Source organism: Triticum urartu, chromosome 5 (genome assembly GCF_003073215.2).
Source record: "Triticum urartu cultivar G1812 chromosome 5, Tu2.1, whole genome shotgun sequence".
In the NCBI taxonomy this organism is placed as follows: Eukaryota; Viridiplantae; Streptophyta; class Magnoliopsida; order Poales; family Poaceae; genus Triticum; species Triticum urartu.
In genome coordinates, this window is record NC_053026.1 from 480,122,502 (window position 1) to 480,145,236 (window position 22,735).

The 22,735-nt window shown below is 45.3% G+C and overlaps 1 protein-coding gene and 1 pseudogene across 1 annotated transcript; both read right to left on the reverse strand.

Moving 5' to 3' along the window:
* Positions 1–270: 270 nt before the first annotated feature.
* On the reverse strand, positions 271–3,832 carry LOC125509968 (multiple organellar RNA editing factor 8, chloroplastic/mitochondrial-like). The gene is made up of 4 exons (XM_048675043.1): positions 3,394–3,832; positions 2,382–2,479; positions 2,220–2,285; positions 271–1,227 (listed from the first exon to the last, which is right to left on the reverse strand). Exons 1-4 carry the CDS (start codon positions 3,759–3,761, stop codon positions 548–550), a joined length of 1,212 nt encoding a protein of 403 aa, XP_048531000.1. The 5' UTR covers positions 3,762–3,832; the 3' UTR covers positions 271–547.
* Positions 3,833–4,409: 577 nt separating this feature from the next.
* Positions 4,410–7,671, reverse strand: LOC125556370 (annotated as a pseudogene).
* Positions 7,672–22,735: the final 15,064 nt, after the last annotated feature.

Genomic DNA, 22,735 nt, shown 5'->3' on the forward strand with positions numbered 1-22,735 from the left:
AGAACAAAGTGGCAAACTGGTGCGCGTGAGTGTGACAAACAGTTGGGCCAAATCCTGAAGAAAGCTCAAATCCCTCAAAAGTGACACAAATCACTGGAGCAGGGGGAAACGGCAAATCATAGATGACACTTTGATTTGAGGAGAAGCCACAGACTACTTGGTAAAAGAGAAACTGGGTCCATGCGGAAACAAATTGGTCTCTACAGATGGAATGAATATGCATGCACTTAAAACGCAAAAATGAGCTCCAAACACATTTGTACACAGACAGAATATAAAAGTGATTCAATAGAACACACAGAACATGTTGCTATTACAATACGGCAACAAATAACAAAGCTCTGGTTCCATACGATAGTCAGCATTGTATTTATTTCGACAAAGAGAAAAAAACAAAGCACTTCTTACCTAAGCTTGCAGTAGTTCTAGTTCTCAAAACACCATTATGGATAGAGAATATATGCATAAAAGTCCACGAGAACAACATAGGGCGACTCGAGCATAGCTCTTACTAACTTCCTACACAGCGCTCTTCTACCAGTCTTCTCTACTGGTAGTTCCTCCCTGGCCCGTCCCTGCCCTCATAGGGAGGAGGGGCGGCGTTGCTGTAGTTACCGCCACCTTGGTAGCCTGGGTTACCACCTGGTTGGCCCTGGTAGTCTGGTGCACCACCACCATAGCTAGGACCACCGCCATGGTAGGGAGGAGGCTGGTTGCCACCTGCGAAAGGTGGCGGCGGGTTGCCTCCTGGCGCTCCACCCTGGTATCCAGGGTTGTTGCTATGGTAGGCTGGGCCTGGTCCATTGTGCATGTTGCCACCAGGATTACCCTGGTAACCTTGGTTACCAGCTTGGTAGCCAGGGGCTGGGGCACCTCGGTATCCAGGGGGTGGTGGTGCATTTGGATAGTTTGGTCCACCTCCTGCAGCATAGCCTGCCTGTGGGTTTGGTGCATGGGGCTGGTAATTTGGTGGAGCACCTGAAGGCGGCGGCGGGCCCTGTGCACCACGACTTGGAGGAGCAGCATCATGGGGTGGCATTTGGTTTGGAGGCCCACTCTGGTAGGCCTGTGTGTTCTCCCTTCTCCTTTCAAAGTTCCTCGACCTGTCAAAGTTGCGAGGCCTGTCATTGCGCCGGGATCTTTCATTGGCACGGGCATTGTTTCTCACCCACTCCTCATGGTATTTGGGGTCGTAAGGAACAGCTTGTCCATCTATAAATGGTTCTCCTGAAATACAAGGCATCAGATACACTCTCTTACATATGGACACGGATGAAAACTGGAAAAAGTGCACAAGCTCAAATAATCCAGGGAAGAAACGGCAGGTTAAAATGTTAAAAACTGCCACCTCAAGGGGCTCAAATTGCCAGGACAGAATGACAAACACTTGATATTATAAATCGTCTTGCTCAAAGCACTCGACAGGCTAGATAATCATACAGATTTGCATTTTTATCTTAGGATATAGCCCTTATCTTATACTGTACTAGGATATATAGTTCTAGGAGGACGATGTATACTTTAAACAAAAGCTGGAAACTACAGAAGCGCTATCATATAGCTCTCATATCAATTTTGAGTTGTACTCTGTTATATTCAGGTTTCATCAGATGACAGAAGTTTGTAGTTTGTAGCGTTACCAAAAAGTTACAGGGGCCAACATAAGCTCAAAATTCAATTAAAAATTAACGAAGTTGTCACCAAACACCATTTCTTTCAGTTGAAAAGATATTTTACATACTGGTTACATCCTTTACTATATACTGTAGGAATGAAGATACAGAGAGCAGTCAAGATTTAACTCAAATACTAGAAAACTCCACGATAACAACAATGAGATGTTCATCACTAAACAGATAAATGCTTAACTATAAATCAACGGGGTACAGAAGCAAATCAGCAGAACAAATAAGATAACAATGATGATCATTGTTTAATAAATGGAAAAATATTCTGACAGGATAACAATATTAACCTTTTGAGTAAAAATACAATTCCTAAAATGCATGTGCTACAGGAAATTACAACATCTAGAAAAAGTATTATATAGGGATTCTGAAAATTCCTAGATCTGGAACATGCAATTAAGATAATCATAACACAACATCATAGTAGCAGCACAGAGTGGTAAATCTATTACCTAGTCAGGGAAAGAGCAACAGGCATTTAAAATTATTATACTGTAGTCAATATTCAGTCAGATAGTACATAATCATTACCTCCATAGTCCTTATTTCTGACGTCCAGGTATGAATCAGGAAGAACCCAACGGACTTTAGGCAACTCTGAAAACAATAATTTAGGGGCATTTAACACAAGATCATTTTAAGTCACCTTCATAAAAAGATCACATACAAGACTTTTCATGTAATGATCAATACCTTTGAGTTTGTAGGAGAGTTCCTCAGATACTAGGGCACCAAAAGCAAAATAATGCCTAGTTGACACAGAGTAGATCTTCATCCTTGCTTCGTCTTCACTGGAACATAGGAAAGATCCAAGATACAGATATGTTATGAATAGCACATGGATGACTAAAAACACACTTCATGTTAAGACTGAAGACAACCAAGACATCATGGAGAATTCTGTTCTATTATCATCAAACCAATAAGTTGTTATGGTTCAGAGAAGCAAAGAAAAATACTAAGAAACGGTGAAACTGCAAGAGATGTCCACCAAAAAAGTTAGTGAACTCACAGTTGTCTAGGTACCAAAAACAGATAATAAGCATGATCCCCAAGTAATGTGAAAGGAGCATTAAAATGATAAAATTGCACAAAAATGAGATAGGAACAATGGACACATTATCACACTTCTCCAATTCCGACTCATAACCCATGAAATCGATAAAAATACCTCCATCAGTAAATCTACAAAATAACCAAACTTCAACGACCCCTCTCTAACTGAGTCTCTACACCCACTAATTTCCAAACACCCTGAAACATGTCGGTGCATCAGAACAATACCCCACCCACATAGACCATACAAATGAATCCCCACTCTGTCATAACCATACTACCATAGTTAATATTGCATATAAAAGACTAAGAACAACAAGCATGATCTCTAAAACAGTGATCAGAGCATCAGTCGTCTCTATTCAACTAACATAGCAATTTCAAACATCCATGCGGTCATTATTGCTGCATAATAAATTAAAAAAGCCCTGGTCAGGAACTGGTAATTTCAATCTCTGTACAAACAAATTGGAGGCTAGTATCACAACAGACGCTAGCACACCATCCACTACATTACCTTAACAACGCTCGCCATTCCCCACCCCGAATCCCCTCCACAGAATCCAGATCCAAACATACGCACCATAAAACTACCCTGATGCGAGGAGCGCGTCAGTGCGGGAGGGGGATGTGGCACGGGGAGCCATACCTTCCGACGACCTGGGCGAGGGTCTTGATGTACCCGTCGATGATCTCGTCGCGGGTGACGTCGGGGTTGGCGCCGTCGCCTGGGGGCGGCTCCATGACGACGAGCCAGTGCTCGAAGTCGCAGCCGTCGAGGAGGATCGTCTCCTTGGGCGGGCGGTTGCTCCAGTTCGGGGACGAGTCCCGCAGCGACGAGTTCGCGGGCTGCGTCGCGAATCGCCTCGCCGCCGCCCAGGGCGCCGCGGCGGGGGACGGGACCAGCGCCGCCGGGAGGAGGCTCCCCGCGGCCGCGACCGGGCGGAGGAAGCGGGAGGCGGCGGCGTGGAGGGGCGAGGCCCTGGAGAGGAGGAGCGCGCGCGACGCCGACGCCATGGTGGAAAACCCTAGCGGGGATGGGGGATGGGGGAAATGGGACGGGGAGTGACCACGGGGTTTAAGGCTTCAGCGAGAGTGCGATTTATAGAGGGGCCCGTGTTTCGTTGCGGCCACCGAAATATCTCCATTCACTGGGCTTGGGCTGTAAAGAGTGTGATCTGTTGTATTAGGGATATGGACCTCCATGTGTAATGGGCCGCAAAAGAAGATCGATGCGATTCGATTTCGGCCTAGGATCTAAGCCTTTCACGTGTTTATGTGCCAATCAACAAATAACACAGCTTTTGTCTAAAAAAAACAGCTCTGGCACCATAGTCAGCAGTCAGCACTGTGTTTATTTCGATATAAAGTGAACAAACAATGAGCACATACGAAAACATAGTCATCACAGCATTATATTTATTTGGACAAAGTGGGAATACAATGAGCACTTAGCTAAGCTTCTAGTAATTCTAGTTCTCAAAACACCAATAGGGAGAGAGAATAGTATACATGCATAAAAGTCCATGAGAGCAAGTGAGCAACAAACGAGAGTACAAGACACGAGCAGAGCATGTACGAACTTCCTACGCGGTGCTCTTCTAGCAGTGCTCTCTATTGGTAATGCCTCCCTGGCCCGTCCCTGTGCTCTTCTAGCAGTGTTCTCTATTGGTAATGCCTCCCTGGCCCGTCCCTGCCCTCATAGGTCGGTGGTGCGGCATTGTTGTAGTTGCCACTGCCCTCCTGGTAGCTTATGTTTTGGTATCCTTGTGCACCACCACCATAGCTAGGACCAACGCCTTGGTAGGGAGGATTGTTGCCATCTGGGGAAGGGGGCGACGGATTGCCACCTGGACCTCCACCCTGGTATCCAGGGTTGTTGCTCGGATAGGCAGGGCTTGGACCGCCGTGCATGTTGCCACCATGGTTACCTTGGTTACCAGCTTGATACCCAGGAGTTGGGGCACCTTGGTATCCAGGGTGTGGTGTGTTCTGATAGTTTGGTCCCCCTGCTGGAACATAACCTGATTGTCGGTTTGCTGCATGGGGCTAGTAATTTGGTGGTGGCAGCCCTTGTGCAGGGCGCATTGGAGAAGTGTCGCGGGGTGGCATTTGGTTCTAATCTTCGGTTGATGGTCGGGAAGACTGGTAACTTGGTGGAGCAGACCTGCTTTGGTATGTGTGTTCTCCCTTCTCTTGTCAAAGTTACGAGGTCTGTCGCCGCGTTTGTGCCGGGGTTCATTAGCACGGCGATTGTTAATCACCCATTCCTCATGGTATTTGGGATCGTAAGGAACAGCTTGCCCATCAATAAATGGTTCCCCCGAAATGCAAGAAAAGGCATCAGATATACCAAGATATCTTTGCCATGTGAAGAAGATGAAAAATGAATATGTTGCACAATCTCAAATCATCCAGGAAATGCAACAGGTTAAGATGTTAAAGCTGCCACCTCAAGGAGCTTAAAGGCCAAGACAGAACGACAAACACTTATATGTTAATAAGAGAGACAGATTGCAGCCAAAAACGTATACCACTAGGAGGACTATATATATTTTAAACAAACACTAGCAACTAGAGAAGTGGTTCAGTGTCATATACTCAGCTTCAAAAACGTTTTTGTATTATGGGACGGAGGGAGTAGCTCCTAATTAATTTTAAGTGAACCGTGTAATATTCAGGTTTCATCACAAACAAAAGTTTGTGGTTAGTAACAGTGGCCAACGTAACTTCCTAGTTACGTACCAGTTAATCAAGTTGTCACCAATCTTCATTTTTGTTATTGAATAGATATCATATGTATTGGTGACATCCTTTACTACATATTGTAGAAATGAAGATACAGAGAGCAGCGAAGATTATACTCAAATACTAGAAATTTGAATTTCCACATGATACCAATGATAAGATGTTCACCACTACTATAGTTTACTGCTAAACTATAATGCAAAATGCTACAGGAATTGCAGCACAAATTGGATACCAACAGTGATCATTAATCAATAAATGGAAAAATAATCTGAAGGTAAATCATGCCCTAAGACTTAGTAAAAATACAATTCCTAAAAGCATGTGCTAGACAAAATTACAACCTCAAACAGAAGTACTCCCTCCTAAATATAAATCTTTTTAGAGATTTCAAATGGACTACTACATATAGATGTATATATACATATTTTAGAGCGTAGATATTAGGAATTGTATGTAGTCATTTGTTGAAATCTCTGCAAAGACCTATATTTAAGAACGGAGGGAGTATTATATAGGGATTCTCAAAATTCCTAGGTCTGGAACATGCAATTAAGATAGATGCTCATAACACAACATAATAAATAGCAGCTGAGTGGTAAATCTATTAACTAATCAGGGGGTAAGCAGCAACCATTTCAAATTATTATAGTGGACAAGTAAGATAGGAAGCACATAATCATTTACCTCCGTAGTCCTTGTTTCTGACATCCAGATATGAATCAGGAAGGACCCAGCGGACCTTAGGCAACTCTGGAGATAAAAATTTAGAGGCATGAGGTTACACGAAGACCATGTGAAGTCACCTTCATAAAAAGTTGCAATACCAAAAATTTCATGTAATGATCAATACCTTTGAGTTTATAGGAGAGTTCCTCAGATACTAGGGCTCCAAAAGCAAAATAATGCCGAGTTGACACGGAGTAGATCTTCATCCTTGCTTCTTCTTCACTGGAAGATAGGAAAGATTCAAGATACAGATATGTTAATTATGAAGCACAAAGATGACTTGAAACACATTTCATGTTAGCACTGGAGACAACCAAGACATCAAGGAGAACTCTATTCTGTTCTCCTCAAAGCAATGAGTTGTTATGGTTCAAAGAGGCAAACAAAATTACTAAGAAATGGTGAAACTGCAACATAGTCCAAGGAAGTTAGTGCACTGATAGTCGTCTATGTACATACAAATAACTGACACCAAGCATGCTCCTCAAGCCAGAATCACCATCAACACAAATGATTGAGTGTGATTCCTGAATGAATATGCATAGAAATCATCATGTAAATGATTAAGTGACACAAAACAGCTAGGTAAGGTACACTTATCGCGCCTCAACAATTCCGGGTCATAACACATCAAATCGATAAATCACCTCCATAAGTAATAAATCTACAAAATAACCAAACTTCATCTACCAATCTTCAACCTAGTTCCTTGCCCGCTAATTTCCAAACACTTCCAAATATAGTTGTGCATCAAAATGAGACCTCGCAATACAGACTGACAATATGAACTTCCCATTCTGTCATAAGATTCCCATAGTCAATAACATCAAAATGAGACCTCACTAACACAGACCGGCTAAATGGATTTCCCATTCTGTCATAAGCAGATTGCCATAGTCAATAATGAACATAATAGACAGGAACTACTAGCACAATCTCAAATAGATGCTGGTCAGAAAAGCCCTGCTAGCAGAAACCGATACTTTTCACTTCTCTGTACACACAAAGTGGAGGGCTGGAGGTTAGGCTCCAGAACCTCGAGGATGTGAGGCTTGCGTCAGCGCGGGAGGGGAATGTGGTACTGGGATCCATACCTTCCGACGACCTGAGCGAGGGTCTTGATGTAGCTGTCGATGATCTCGTCGCGGGGGATGTCGGGGTTGGCGCCGTCGCCTGGGGGCGGCTCCATGACGACGAGCCAGTGCTCAAAGTCGCACCCGTCGAGGAGGATTGTCTCCTTGGGTGGGCGGTTGCTCCAGTTCGGGGACGAGTCCCGCAGCGACGAGTGCGCAGGCTGCGTCGCGAACCGCCTGGCAACCGCGACCGGGGATGGGACCAGCACCGCAGGGAGGAGGCTGCCCGCGGCGGCGAGCGGGCGGAGGAAGCGGGAGCCGGCGGCGGGGAGTGGCGATAGCCACGACAGGAGGAGCGCACGCGATGCCGACGCCATGGTGCAAAACCCTAGGGGAGGTGGGGAAATGGGGTAGAGAGAGACGAGGGTTTAAGGCTTTAGCCTAGAGTGCGCGATTACAATTAGCTGACGTATAGCCCAAGTCGTATCATAACCAAACCTGCCTTAATCTCGGTCGTTAGCGATCCATATTTTGGACGCGACGACCTAATCTCGGCGGCACATGAGCCCGCATCACATTTATGCACCGGAATACAAATCCTAAACCTTAGTTATTGCAGGTGCCTTCTAGTAAAATTTACTTAATGTCCTAGTTATATGTCTAAATAATACATCTTGGAAGACAGATATATACCCTAGTTTACTTAATATCCAGCTTCTTGGTTATATGTCAAAAAAATATCTTAGTGGATCCAGCACTACCGGAAAACGGTCCTAACCCGACGGTCAGAACTATGCCGACGACTGTCGTCGGCCTACTTAGAGCTATGCCGACAGCCTAGTCCTGGCCGTCGGGCTACCCTGACCTACGCCGACGGCAGCCGTCGGTATAGAACGGCCGTCGGTACAGCTGCCGACACGTCGACAGCAGCCGTCGGCATACAGATGGGCCCGGCGACCCCGCCCGTGACCAGTGGCTAACGTCGTCAAAACTATGCCGATGGTCGGGACGGGCGGCCGTCGGCATATCTCCGCACGCCACGTCACCGATCCGCGGCGTAGCTATGCCAACGACGGCCGTTGGCATAGACGCCACGTCAGCGATCCGCGGCTCGCAGCACACCTAAACCATGTCGTCTCTATGCCGACAGCTTTGCCGTCGGCATAGTTTTTTATTTACATATTTTTTACAAAAAAAAATTTACATATGTTTTTATGCTTTTTATGTATTATATGAATATATATGTGGTTTGTATTTTTCCATAGATTATGAATATATATATATATAGTTTGTATTTTTTTCGAGCATGTTAACAATGTGTTGTCATGTTCTTTTGAATATAGGTCTTTATATTTTATTAAAATCAAAAACAGCTATGCCGACATAAGTTTTGTGGCGGTTGCAAACGCCCGGCACTCGTCTCCGGAGTGTGACTCCCTCACGTCCGCGGTGTGCCCCCCTCACGGATGGCGCCGACGCCAGCATCTGGAGGGTGGAAACAGCCGCATCGGGTCTATACGAAGGGGACGTTGCTCCCAAGTGTTTCTATAGGATGACCTACCACAACCGGGTGGTGTTGTGGCATGTCCGAAGAGGCGGCACGCGTCTCCGGGGTGTGGCCCCCCTCACGGACGGCGCTGCCGGCGGCACCTGGAGGGGAGAAACGGACGCGTCGGGTCTACACACGGAGGGGATGTAGCTGTGGTTTTGGCCCGGATGTTGCTCCCAGGTGTCCCTCTGTGCTGACCAGACGCAACCGGGTGGAGAGGTCCACTGGTCAAAGTGAAAGTGCTAGTGATCGACTAGAGGGGGGGTGTGAATAGGCGATTTTTATGGAAGTCTTCAAAACATGGAAGTTTCGAAGACAAACGATAGAAATAAACCTATTACCATGCAGCGGAAGGTAGACTACACTAAGCAAGCCATAGTCAAGTATTCAATGAAGTGAAAGCACAATGACTAATAGCAACTAGGCAGTATAGATCAGTGATACGTCTCCAACGTATCTATAATTTTTGATTGCTCCATGCTATATTATCTACTGTTTTGGGCAATATTGGGCTTTATTATCCACTTTTATATTACTTTTGGGACTAACCTATTAACCGGAGGCCCAGCCCAGAATTGTTGTTTTTTGCCTATTTCAGTGTTTTGAAGAAAAGGAATATCAGACAGAGTCGAAACGGAACGAAATCAACTGGAGAAGTTATTTTTGGAAGGAAACACACCTGATGGACTTGTACCCCACGTCAAGGAAGGAACGAGGTGCTCACGAGGGTGGGGGGCGCCCCCCTGTCTCGTGGGGCCCTCGTGGCTCCCCTGACGTACCTCCTGCACCCATATATACCTACGTGACCTAAAACTTCCAGAATGCAACATAGATCGGGAGTTCCGTCGTCAGAAGCCTCCGTAGCCACCAAAAGTCAATCGGGAGCCTGTTCCGGCACCCTGCCGGAGGGGGGAACCCTCACCGGTGGCCATCTTCATCATCCCGGCGCTCTCCATGATGAGGAGGGAGTAGTTCTCCCTCGGGGCTGAGGGTATGTACCAGTAGCTATGTGTTTGATCTCTCTCTCTCTCTCTCTCTCTCTCTCGTGTTCTTGATTTGGCACGATCTTGATGTATCGCGAGCTTTGCTATTATAGTTGGATCTTATGTTTCTCCTCCCCCTCTTCTCTCTTGTAATGAATTGAGTTTTCCCTTTGAAGTAATCTTATCGGATTGAGTCTTTAAATATTTGAGAACACTTGATGTATGTCTTGCCGTGGATATCTGTGGTGACAATGGGATACCACGTGCCACTTGATGTATGTTTTGGTGACCAACTTGCGGGTTCTGCCCATGAACCTATGCATAGGGGTTGGCACACGTTTTCGTCGTGATTCTCTGGTAGAAACTTTGGGGCACTCTTTGAGGTCCTTTGTGTTGGTTGAATAGATGAATCTGAGATTGTGTGACGCATATCGTATAATCATACCCACGGATACTTGAGGTGACATTGGAGTATCTAGGTGACATTAGGGTTTTGGTTGATTTGTGTCTTAAGGTGTTATTCTAGTACGAACTCTAGGGCTGTTTGTGACACTTATAGGAATAGCCCAACGGATTGATTGGAAAGAATAACTTTGAGGTGGTTTCGTACCCTACCATAATCTCTTCGTTCGTTCTCCGCTATTAGTGACTTTGGAGTGACTCTTTGTTGCATGTTGAGGGATAGTTATGTGATCCAATTATGTTAGTATTGTTGAGAGAACTTACACTAGCGAAAGTATGAACCCTAGGCCTTATTTCCACACATTGCAATACCGTTTACGCTCACTTTTATCACTTGCTACCTTGCTGTTTTTATAATTTCAGATTACAAATACTATTATCTACTATCCATATACCACTTGTATCACCATCTCTTCGCCGAACTAGTGTACCTATACAATTTACCATTGTATTGGGTGTGTTGGGGACACAAGAGACTCTTTGTTATTTGGTTGCAGGGTTGCTTGAGAGAGACCATCTTCATCCTATGCCTCCTATGGATTGATAAACCTTAGGTCATCCACTTGAGGGAAATTTGCTACTGTCCTACAAACCTCTGCACTTGGAGGCCCAACAGCGTCTACAAGAAGAAGGTTGTGTAGTAGACATCAAGCTCTTTTCTGGCGCCGTTGCCGGGGAGGTTAGTGCTTGAAGGTATATCTTTAGATCTTGCAATCGAGTCTTTTAGTTTCTTGTTTTATCACTAGTTTAGTTTATAAAAGAAAACTATAAAAAATGGAATTGAGTTTGTCTCATATGCTTCACCTTTTTAATATCTTTCGTGAGTATGATGGAAAGGATAATTGTGCTCAAGTGCTAGAAGAAGAAATCTATAAAATGTTTGGCACTAAATATTTGAATGATGAGCATGATTGCAATGTTGTTAGTATGAATTCCTTGAATATCCATGATGCTAATGATATGCAAAGCCACAAGCTTGGGGAAGCTATGTTTGATGAAGATGATATTTTTTGTCCCCCAAGCTTTGATGAGCAAATTTACTATGATGAAAGCATGCCTCCTGAAAGTGCCAGTGATCGACTAGAGGGGGGGTGAATAGGCGATTTTTATGAAAGTCTTCAAAACATGGAAGTTTCGAAGACAAACGCTAGAAATAAACCTATTACCATGCAGCGGAAGGTAGACTACACTAAGCAAGCCATAGTCAAGTATTCAATGAAGTGAAAGCACAATGACTAATAGCAGCTAGGCAGTATAGATCAGGTAGGAAGATAGTGTGAAGCCAATCAGAACAATCAGTTACTCGGTGAAGACAAAAGATAATGCAATCATACAATGACTTCACCAGGGCCAACAGTAAGTAAAGGAATGGGAAGGACGAAACCAGTGACTCGTTGAAGACAATGATTTGTTGGACCAGTTCCAGTTGTTGTGACAACTGTACATCTGGTTAGGGAGGCTGAGATCCAACTCAGAAGACCGCGTCTTCACCTTATTCCCCTTGAGCTAAGGACACCCAGTCCTCGCCCAATCACTCTGGTAAGTCTTCAAGGTAGACTCCCAAACCTTCACAGACTTCGTTCACCGGCGATCCACAATGACTCTTGGATGCTCAGAACGCGACGCCTAACCGGCTGGAGGATTCATAGTCCTTAAGTGTAATAAGTCTTCAGATCACACAGACAGGAAGACTTCAGTGATGCCTAACACTCTTTGGCTCTGGGTGGTTAGGGCTTTATCCTCGCAAGGAATTCTCTCTCAAAGGCTTCGAGGTGGGTTGCTCTCAAACGAAAAAAGCCGTACACTAACTCTGAGTAGCCAACCGTTTATGGTTGTAGGGGGTGGGCTATTTATAGCCACTAGGCAACCCGACCTGATTTGTCCGAAATGACCCTGGGTCACTAAGGAACTGGCACGTGTTCCAACGGTCAGATTTCAAACACACGCGACAACTTTACTTGGGCTCCAAGCAAAGCTGACTCATCCAGCTCTGGATAAGATTTGCTCTCATTGTCTTCGCTCGAAGACATAGGATTTTGGTTGAGCATCACTTCAGTCACTCTAACTTTGTTCACTTGGACACCACTTAACAGTATGGAGGTTCCTATGACTCAACAAAGAAGAAAAGGAGACAACAAAACAACTAAGTCTTCGCGCCCCATAGTCTTCAGGCAATGTCTTCTCTTGTCATAGTCTTCAATGTGAATATCTTCACATACCACCATTGTCTTCAATGTCTTCATACATTTTTAGGGGTCATCTCCAGTAGATAAACCGAATCAATGAGGGACTACTACCTGTGTTATCCTGCAATTCTCACAAACACATTAGTCCCTCAACTAGGTTTGTCGTCAATACTCCAAAACCAACTAGGGGTGGCACTAGATGCACTTCCAATCTCCCCCTTTTTGGTGATTGATGACAAACTGGTTGAAGTTTTCAACGGGGATAAAAGTATGTGAAATGTAAAGGATTTAGGTATTGTCTTCATAAGTGGCAAAGGCTCCCCCTGAAGATGTGCATATAAGTAATTTGCTTTTGGAATGCAAATGCACATGGCAGGTTGTACTTGTGGAGATCCTCTTCAACTTATGACGACAATTCATCATGCATGAAAAGTATGTGAAGATAATGACATGCATAATGAAAAATGGACGTCTGCAGAATGACCTAAGTGTGGAAGTTATCATCGCACATGCGGAATTTATCATCGCATCACAGAATAGCAAATAAGTAGCAGACGACCATCAAGTTTTTGTGTTACAACTCAAAGAACCAAATGTATCAAAAAGCGAGAGTTGTAAACACTAGGAAAAATATAAAACCACCGCCCATATGGACCCGCTTGAAGACTATCAAACTCATATGCTTCTCCCCCTTTTGTCAGTAAGGACCAAAAAGGTTTGAAGACATAGAGCACCTACTCGTTCCCATGAGGAGTTGGTGAAGCAGCAGGGTCGTCGGTGTTGGTTGGCGGTGCAGACGAACTTGGGTGCAGTGTTGATTCGCGCTGAAGGTGGTGAAGTAGCATCGTCTTCATCATCGATGACACGTGCATTCACTGTTGCAGCAGAGGAGGAGAACTCAGAGTCTTCAAGGGACGGAGTACGCCGCAGCACAGTCCTTCTCGGAGGTGTTGAGGCAAACTTGAAGCGTTCAGAGAAGCCATCAACTTGAAGATCATCTTCAGAACATATAAGCGTCAGCCCTTTCCATGTACGCCGACAAGTTTCATGGGCGACAAAGGCATTCTTGGTGTCAAGGTTGTGAATCCTGTTTATGTCCACCAAGAGGCTTTTCATTTGGCGCTTCAGCCAGTCATGATGCGTATCCTGTTTCTGATGAAGGGCAACCAGAAGCTCTCGGTCATTGAGAACACGAGATCGCTTCTTAGGCCGTTGTGCAATGGTGCTTTCAGTGGCTTCAGTGAGGGCACGATGAGGTGCACGGGTAGTACCAGCTAGAGGATAAACACGAGTGACTGCTTGGACTCCTTCAATGTGTTGTGAGAAGCTTTGATTATCAGCATTTTGAAGACTAAGGGGCTCCTTAGCATGCTCTGGATAGATGGCTTCAACTGACATATAGACGTCAGGCAGAAAAATCAGATGATTGCGAGCAGAGGGCTGATAGGTGACAGCTGAGTGTAGTTTGATCAGACGCATAATCCATGGAGCGTAAAACTTCAAGCCAAAGAGATCAGATCCTGATGCAGCAAGTTGGCGGATGAAGAAGTCTTGTGCATTGAAGCTTTTGCCGTGAAGAATATGGAAGACCAAAGTCTTCATTGCACCTTCAAGCTTTGCATGTGGAGAATGTCCTTTGATGGGCCAGAGAGTTCGCCTTATAATGTGATAGATAGTACGTGGCAGATACTCAAGGTCTTCAACAAAGAACGCCTTATGATATTCAACATCGGGAGGCAAAGGCTTCATCATGCTAAGCATCTGACTCATGTTGGGTTCAGGCTTGTGAAAAATGCTTTCCATAGCAGCACCGTGAAGCTGACAACCAGGTTCATAAAGATCACCTGGAGTGGGCAGGCCAGTAAGCTCAATGACATCAAAGGCTTTGGCTTCATGATGAACATTGCCTGTCATCCACTCAAGGACCCAAGTCTTCGAATCCCTGTTGTAGCCATGAATATGAAGAGTGGCATAGAATTGGAGCAGCAATTCTTTCTTCCAGTGCTCCTTGTCAGTGACGAACTGCAACAAGCCAGACTCTCTGAAGCAATCCAACGCTTCTTCCAAACAGGGCAGACCAGTTATGGCTTCAGTGTCAAGACGCATATGTGGAAAAATGCGACCTTGATTGTATAAGATGCATGGGTAATAACTGCGCTGCTGATAGCTCCAGAACCGATCAGAAGATATTCTTGCCTTAGAGTAGGGGTTCTTGGCGCTATCAAACAAGGTGTTGTGTGCTTTGAAGCCATTGATATTGAATGATCCGGGTGCAGATGCAGTGCCTGGAAACCTAGGCAGCCTTGGCATTGGCTTCTGAACCCGAGGCCTGCGCTTGACGTGATAGTCAAATTGGGGACCAGCAACAGGTGGAGGAACAAGAAGAGGCCATTTGACAGTGATAAGCTGGCCATAGTTGTATGCTTGCTTGATAGTATGTGGCCTTGGTGGCGGAACAGGAGCAGTGATATCAACAGAGGTGTCAGGCTGCACATCTGTTGCAGGTGCATCATTGACTTCATTGGCTTCTGGCACAGTGTTTGGTGCAGGCTCCACATTGTCTTCAGTCATTGGCTTCAGTGGTGTTAGTGGTGGCAGCCTCAGGATTATCAACCTCCACTTGAGGAGCTGGAGGGTCGGGCACCGACACGTTCACTTCAGGAACAACTTCTTCAGTGATGGGGGGAGTAGGGACACGTTCTTCTGCTTGTTTTTCTTCGGCTGATGCAGCCGGATTGTCTTCAGCAACTTTAGCTTCAGACTCGGAGACATTCACAGTAGGAGTGGCTTCTGGGAACACCTGACGTGCAACAGATTGGTGGTGCACTTCTCCTTCTGAAACGCTCGAAAGAGGGACTTGGGGCCTTGGTCCTTTGCGAAGCCCGCGTAACGCTGGCGACGCCTGTGGAGATGGAGTTGGCTGGGCCTCAAAGTCATCTTCTTCTTCTTGCACTGGTGGGGTGACTTGTTGTTGGGGAGTACTCGGGGTGTCTTGTTGTTGTGGGTGATCAGCCCATGATGCATCCTGAGCAATTGGCGTCAGAGGACGACCAATGCTGATGAGTTTTCTGTTCATGAGAACAGGCGATGATACCAAGTTGTGCTCGATCTGAGGAAGAACTACATCATCTTCAACATTGTCATGGTGACCAATGTCTTCAGCAGCGGTGGGGTCAATTGCTGGAATGTCTTCAGCTTCAGGAGCCTCTGTGGAAGCAGGATCATGAATTACCATCCGCCGTTCTTGATGCGAAGAGTCAGGACAAGCAACCGAGATGGGCTCGACAACAAGGAGCTCTGTGGGAGCAGCCCGATCTTTCTTGGTTTTGTGCTTCTTCTTGGAGGGAGCAACATCAGAAGCTTCAGGATTTTTCCTCTTTCTGGCTTCAGCCTCGGCAGCCCTTGTCTTCTTCAGTTCTGAAGCGGTTGACTTGACCTTTGGCTTCAAGCCGGACATGCTACTTGGGAAGACAATGCGAGGTTCTTCCCGCCTTGAAGGTGCAGATTTGTCATTCGATGGCTTCTTCTTCTTTGCAGCCATTCTGGGGTCAATGCCAGGACGCCCAAGAGCCTTGCGCTTCTCAGCTTCATTGTAGGCTTGCACGCACTTGTCAGCCAGACTCTTCATGCGCTCACGAGAACCTTTAGCTTCTTCTCGTTTCTTGAGAAAAGCTTCCTTGAGCTCATGCATCATAACCTTGAAGTTTTTGACATCTTGCACGCTGAGCTTTGCCATATGCTTCTTGAACTGAGCTTTCTCATAGTCGATCTTGTGCTTCAGTTCAACGATGCGCTGAGCTAGAGCTAGCTCAGAAGCAATGGCGCCATTGAAAGAGGCGCTGAGGCCAATTGGAAGTTGCAGATCGTCAAAGCTGAGATTGGGGGTTTCAAACCACTCATCAATGAAGTTGTGGATGATTGCCACGTCAAAGAGAGGCAAATCATTGAAGATTTCTGCTTCTTCCTTGCTCTTAATCAGTTGCTCAAGAGCGTCATCTACAAGATCTTCATCACTGGACAGATCAATGTGTTCGTCTCGCAGAATGGCGGCAGGGGTCAATACCTGATCAGTATTCTTTTTCATCTCCGTCTTCTTAGAGATACGTGATAGATCTTCAGACTGCACACTGTCTTCAGGAGGTGCAGTAGCCAGTGGCTTCGCACGTGAAGCTTTTGGAGGAGCAGCTGACTTTGAAGCTTTAGCCTTCTTTTGCTTCTGCGGCTTTGGAGCAGGAGCTGGGGCTTCATCAGTGTCGGCATCATCATCAGAATGATCCACTTTGGCACCTTGAACAGAAATGTGAGTGATAAGGCCATTAAGGTTGTAGAAAGGTCCGATGATATTGGGTTCAACATCGCGTGTGTCGTCAGCCCGGGGAGCAGAAGGACCAGGGTTGAAGTCTAGTCCCAATGACTTCTTGTTTTCCTTGGCCGATGCCTTTGCGTGCTGGAAGTTGCGCTTGAAGAGATTATCGTCACGACACCAGAGCAGTGATGATGGGTCGGCATTTTCAGGCTGTGGTCCACGGACCATACATGGACAGAAACCCTGAGCAATAGCTTCAGCTCTTGTCTTGGGTGGAAGGCTTTGAAAGAGAATGTCACCCCAAGGACTCTTGATGGCATTCTTCTCAACATACTCCTGGGTCACAAACTTGTATTTAAACCATTATTCAGCCCAATATCTTCGAATCCATTGGATTCGTGTCTTGCGCTGATTGTAATCCTCTTCTGGATCTGTCTTGTACAACTCTGAGAGGTCATCAGGCAAATCTCTTGATGTCCCCCCTCGATGTTGTCTGCCACCCTTCCTTGCTGATTTCTCTATAGCCATGAACTTCAAACTGAATGGCTTCAACACGTTCAAAGGCTTCAAAGGCTTCCGCTTGCTGGTCAAACAGGAACTGGCTTAGGGATTCTCCCACGGACATGTACATGTGACAGCGTTAGAGATGCGAGGGAAGGGGAGAGGTCATATGCATTCTCAGAAGATTTTGAAGATAAATCAGTTTGAAGACATTGACCTCATGGTGCGAAGACATTCACTTATGTGTTTGAAGTTGGTTCCAGATTTGTACGAATCCAGGAATAGGTACAAGTGAGGAATCTAACTCGTTATGAAGCTTAAGTGAATATACTAGGCATTATATGAGATGCAGACAGGATAGATCTAACATTGAGTAGGCAGAAACCACTTTCGGTAAACATGATGAATCTTTTAGGATAAAAAAGATGGTAAAAAGAGAGTTTTATTTACCATACGATGAACTGCTAGATGGGAAGAGTAGGAGACCGAGCAGTTCAATCCACCGTGCCCTAACTTGGCGACGGAGGCCACCTACGGCGGCGGCGGAGAGGACGATGACCGCGGCCGGCGTGAGGACGGCGTCGGTGAAGTCGCGGCAGCTAAGCGCTTCGTCGCCGGCGTCGTCGAGAGCTAGCGGTGGCGCTAGGGTTTTGACGAGGTGGAGAGGTGGAAGAAGGTTTTCTTGACCGTAGGGGACATGTATTTATAAGGAAGTATGCGACACAGCGTAATTACGCAGGTGCCCCTAGCGGTTCACATCTGAGGGACACGTGGCAAGCATGCAACATACTCGGAGTTGTCCCACGTTCCCACGCCCACCCGAACTGTCGGATGGTCGTTCTGGCTTCTCCGGATTTCAGGCAATAAGGATAGAGCATTTAAAATAGACTTAATATTTGTCTCTGTATCTTCTGCTGACAAGGACGCAGAGAAGACATTTGACAGTTTCAATAGAATGCATATGATTTGGACAGATAGAGTTTGAGATAGAAAGCACAGAGAGATTAGGGTCCGATCACATTCACTTGGTTCAAAAGATTCAACAAGGAAGTCGTAGCTATAAGTGAATACTGTAGAGGACAGAACACTAATATGTATATATCAGAAGACAATCAAATCAACATAGTGAAGATAATCATGAAGACAAGTTGAAATTGAAGACAAACCAAATGTGAAGACATAGCAAATGTAACACCATGAGTAAAACACTTCAAACAGAAGAATTTGGTGGCGGCGTTACCCACCGTATAGGAAGTATTAGACCCAGACACGGCGCACAATTATCGTGGCGCTCCGAAGTCAAATTCCACGTTAATGTATTCACACTCAGAATGTAAGTCTTCATTGATTGAAGATATACTTTACTTCGTGTGTTGCACATCTATGTCATCAACATGCTTAAGTGTTAGGATGTGTGCCTGATCACAGGACATTTGAGGATTCCAAGATATTTAGCTCACACCGTAACTTGCAAAACCTCTTCTCATCCAAGGGCTTGGTGAAGATATCTGTCAATTGCTCTTCAGTGTTGACGTGTATGATATCAATATCTTCCTTCATAACATGATCTCTAAGAAAGTGATGACGAATTTCAATGTGCTTTGTCTTCAAGTGCTGAACTGGGTTGTTGGCAATCTTGATGGCGCTTTCGTTGTCGCAGTAGAGTGGCACTTGCTTCAGATGAATGCCATAGTCTTTGAGTGTTTGCTTCATCCATAGAAGCTGAGTGCAGCAAGATCCAGCAGCAATGTATTCAGATTCAGCAGTGGAGAGAGATACACAGTTCTGCTTCTTTGAAGACCAACATACAAGTGATCGTCCCAGAAAATGACATGTGCCTGATGTAGACTTGCGATCCACCTTGTCACCAGCATAATCAGCATCCGAGAATCCAACTAGATCAAACTCTGAGCCCTTTGGATACCATAATCCTAGTGTTGGGGTGTGAGCCAAATATTTGAGAATTCGCTTCACAGCTAAGTGATGCGATTCCTTTGGTGCCGCTTGGAACCGCGCAGACATGCAAACACTAAGCATGATATCTGGCCTAGATGCACATAAATAAAGCAAGGAACCAATCATGGAGCGGCATACCTTTTGATCGAACTCTTTACCATTGTCGTCGGGACCCAGATGATGTTTGGCTGGCATTGGCGTCGTGAAGCCTTTGCAATCTTGCATCCCAAATTTCTTCAGCCAATATTTGAGGTATTTCTCTTGAGATATAAAGATGCCATTGTGTTGCTGACGTATTTGAAGACCAAGGAAGAACTTCAGCTCACCCATCATGGACATCTGATATTGCTCTTGCATCATATATCCAAACTCTTCACTGTATTTCTGATTGGTGCAGCCGAAGATAATGTCATCCACATATATTTGGCACACAAACAGTTCACCATCATATGTCTCCGCGAAGAGAGTGGGGTCGAGGGAACCAGGTTTGAAGCCTTTGCTCTTCAGGAAGTCTTTGAGTGTGTCATACCAAGCCCGAGGGGCTTGTTTGAGGCCATACAGTGCCTTGTTGAGCTTGTACACCATGTCAGGATGTTTTGGATCTTCAAAGCCAGGCGGTTGTGCAACATACACTTCTTCTTCAATCTTGCCATTGAGAAAAGCGCTCTTCACATCCATTTGATACAGAAGAATGTTATGATGATTTGCATAGGCCAGCAATATGCGTATGGCTTCAAGCCTAGCCACAGGAGCAAATGTTTCATCGAAGTCAATCCCTTCAACTTGAGTGTATCCTTGAGCAACGAGACGGGCTTTGTTTCTGACAACTTGACCATGCTCATCTTGGTTGTTGCGATATATCCATTTAGTGCCTATTATATTGTGCTTACGAGGATCAGGACGCTTAACCAGTTCCCATACATTATTCAGCTCAAACTGTTGAAGCTCTTCTTGCATAGCTTGAATCCATTCAGGTTCCATGAAGGCTTCATCAACTTTCTTGGGTTCAGATATTGAGACGAATGCGAAGTGCCCATTGAAATTTGCTAGTTGTGTTGCCTTTGAACGAGTGGGTGGACCTGGTGCATTGATGCTATCAATTATTCTCTCAATTTGTACTTCATTTGCAACACAAGGATGTACAGGACGAAGATTTTGCTCTTGCTGATCATTGTCATCGTTAGAAGGATTGTCTTCAGGCTGAGCATTGTCTTCAGGTTGATCAGGTGAGGAGATGATAAGTTCCTCTTCAGGCTGAGCTTCGGATGGTATGATTTCTCTAGTTCCCATAAGTTTGATTGATTCACTGGATGAAACTTCATCTAGCACATTTGGCAGGTGCTCTCTTTGCGAGCCGTTAGTCTCATCGAACCGCACATCCACATTTTCAACCACTTTGAAAGAGGTTAAAGACTCTGTAGGAGTGCGAATCCTTTCCATATCCAAGCATAAAACCTTCATGTGCTTTCGGTGCAAATTTTGAAGTGTGATGTGGATCCTTGATCCAGCACCCGGCACCAAATACTCTGAAGTAACTGACATTTGGCTTCTTGCTAGTAAGGAGCTCATAGGATGTCTTGTTGAGAAGCTTGTGAAGATAAACACGGTTGATGATATGGCATGTAGTATCAATGGCTTCAGGCCAAAATTTTCTTGGAGTCTTGTATTCATCAAGCATCGTCCAGGCCATCTCAATAAGTGTTCCGTTCTTGCATTCCACGACGCCATTCTGCTGCGGCGTGTACGGAGCTGAGAATTCATGTGTGATGCCCAAAGTATCAAGATACGTATCTAGGCTAGTGTTCTTGAATTCAGTGCCATTGTCACTTCTGATGTGCTTTATCTTGATGGCATAGTTGTTCATGGCTCGATTGGCGAAGCGTCTGAAGACATCCTGCACTTCAGTCTTGTAGAGGATTATATGCACCCAAGTATATCTTGAATAATCATCAACAATGACAAAGCCATAGAGACAAGCAGTAGTAGTAAGAGTTGAGTAATGAGTGGGACCGAAAAGGTCCCTGTGGAGCAGTTCGAAGGGTTGAGTCGTTGTCATGATTGTCTTCGAGGGATGCTTGGCCCTCGTCATCTTTCTTGCTTCACAGGCACCGCATAAGTGATCCTTCTTGAACTTGATGCCCTCGATGCCTATGACATGCTTCTTCTTTGCAAGGGTGTGCAGGTTCCTCATGCCAGCATGCCCTAGCCTCCGATGCTAGAGCCAACATTCAGAAGCTTTTGCTAGAAGACATACGGCAAGTTGTGGTCCTGCTGAGAAATCTACCATGTACAAATCATCTTTCCGATACCCTTCAAAGACTAGAGACTTGTCAGATTCCATTAGAACAAGGCAATGATATTTTCCAAACATCACAATCATGTTCAAATGGCAAAGCATTGAGACATACATTAAGTTGAAACCAAGGGATTCAACAAGCATGACTTTATCCATGTGTTGATCCCTTGAGATTGCAACTCTACCTAGACCCAATACCTTGCTTTTACCAGTGTCAGCAAATGTGATGTGACTTTTGTCAGATGGACGTAAGGTTGAGTCCATGAGAAGACTTCGCTTGCCAGTCATGTGATTAGTACACCCACTATCAATAATCCACTCTGAAGCAGCTGGTGTCGTACCCTACAGTGCAGTTAGGGGGATAGGCTTCACGAAGAGAATTGTGAAGCATAAACATTTGACGAGCAAGTGGATTATGAAAGCTTAGATCGAGGTTAGGACTGATAGGGCAAGTAGCAAGCGACTCAGGAACAAAATACATAATAAGACCATTTGGGCATTTGATCTTGCGCCCTACAATATGTTTAAGGTCCCCAGCAATAGCTTCAGACGAATTTGATTGTCGGCCGGAGACCTTTCCCTGCAAAAGAGAGTTAAGTTGTCTTAGACACCCACATCTTCAAGGGTGGCTTCGAAGCAATGAGTCTAAGTGCAACATCTGAGAATTTTGGCTTTGGAGCCCTAGCAAAAAGTCTTGCAGGTGGACAATAGTACTCATAAGAATAAGCAGAGTAGTTCTTGGTCTTATGAACATGTGCGGTTTGATGAAATGCGCTCATATTCATAGGCCTGAGTATGGCTTCCCTGCAAAACATTTGCATTAGTGCGACTCAGGTGAGTCCTTTGTCTGTATGAAGCCTTTGGACCATATGAAGCCTGTGGTCTGGGGTTTGTCTTCTTCACTTGTGGTGTCATGATGACATTCACAGGAAGATTCTCCAGCAACCTTTTAGGCACCCAGACTTTCTTCACAGGTGGCCCATTCCTGCAGTTAGTACCAATATACCTGGCAAACACTTCACCATTCTGATTCTTAAACAGTTTATAGTTTGCATCAAAGGATTCATCAATAACAATAGGATTAGCAGAAGTGAAGCCTGACAGGGTGGATGGATCCACTGAGGGTTCCTTTGCAGCAACCCATATGGTTTGGGGGTACTGCTCAGGTTTCCAGTAAGAGCCATCAGCATTCATTTTCCTTT

Excerpts from the sequence above, each read along its gene's own strand:
- LOC125509968 (XM_048675043.1), bottom strand. The coding sequence starts at position 3,761 with ATGGCGTCGGCGTCGCGCGCGCTCCTCCTCTCCAGGGCCTCGCCCCTC. Across the intron at positions 2,286-2,381 it reads ACTCTCCTACAAACTCAAAG|AGTTGCCTAAAGTCCGTTGG; the intron begins GTATTGATCATT and ends TATTGTTTTCAG. Across the intron at positions 1,228-2,219 it reads CAGAAATAAGGACTATGGAG|GAGAACCATTTATAGATGGA; the intron begins GTAATGATTATG and ends CTTGTATTTCAG.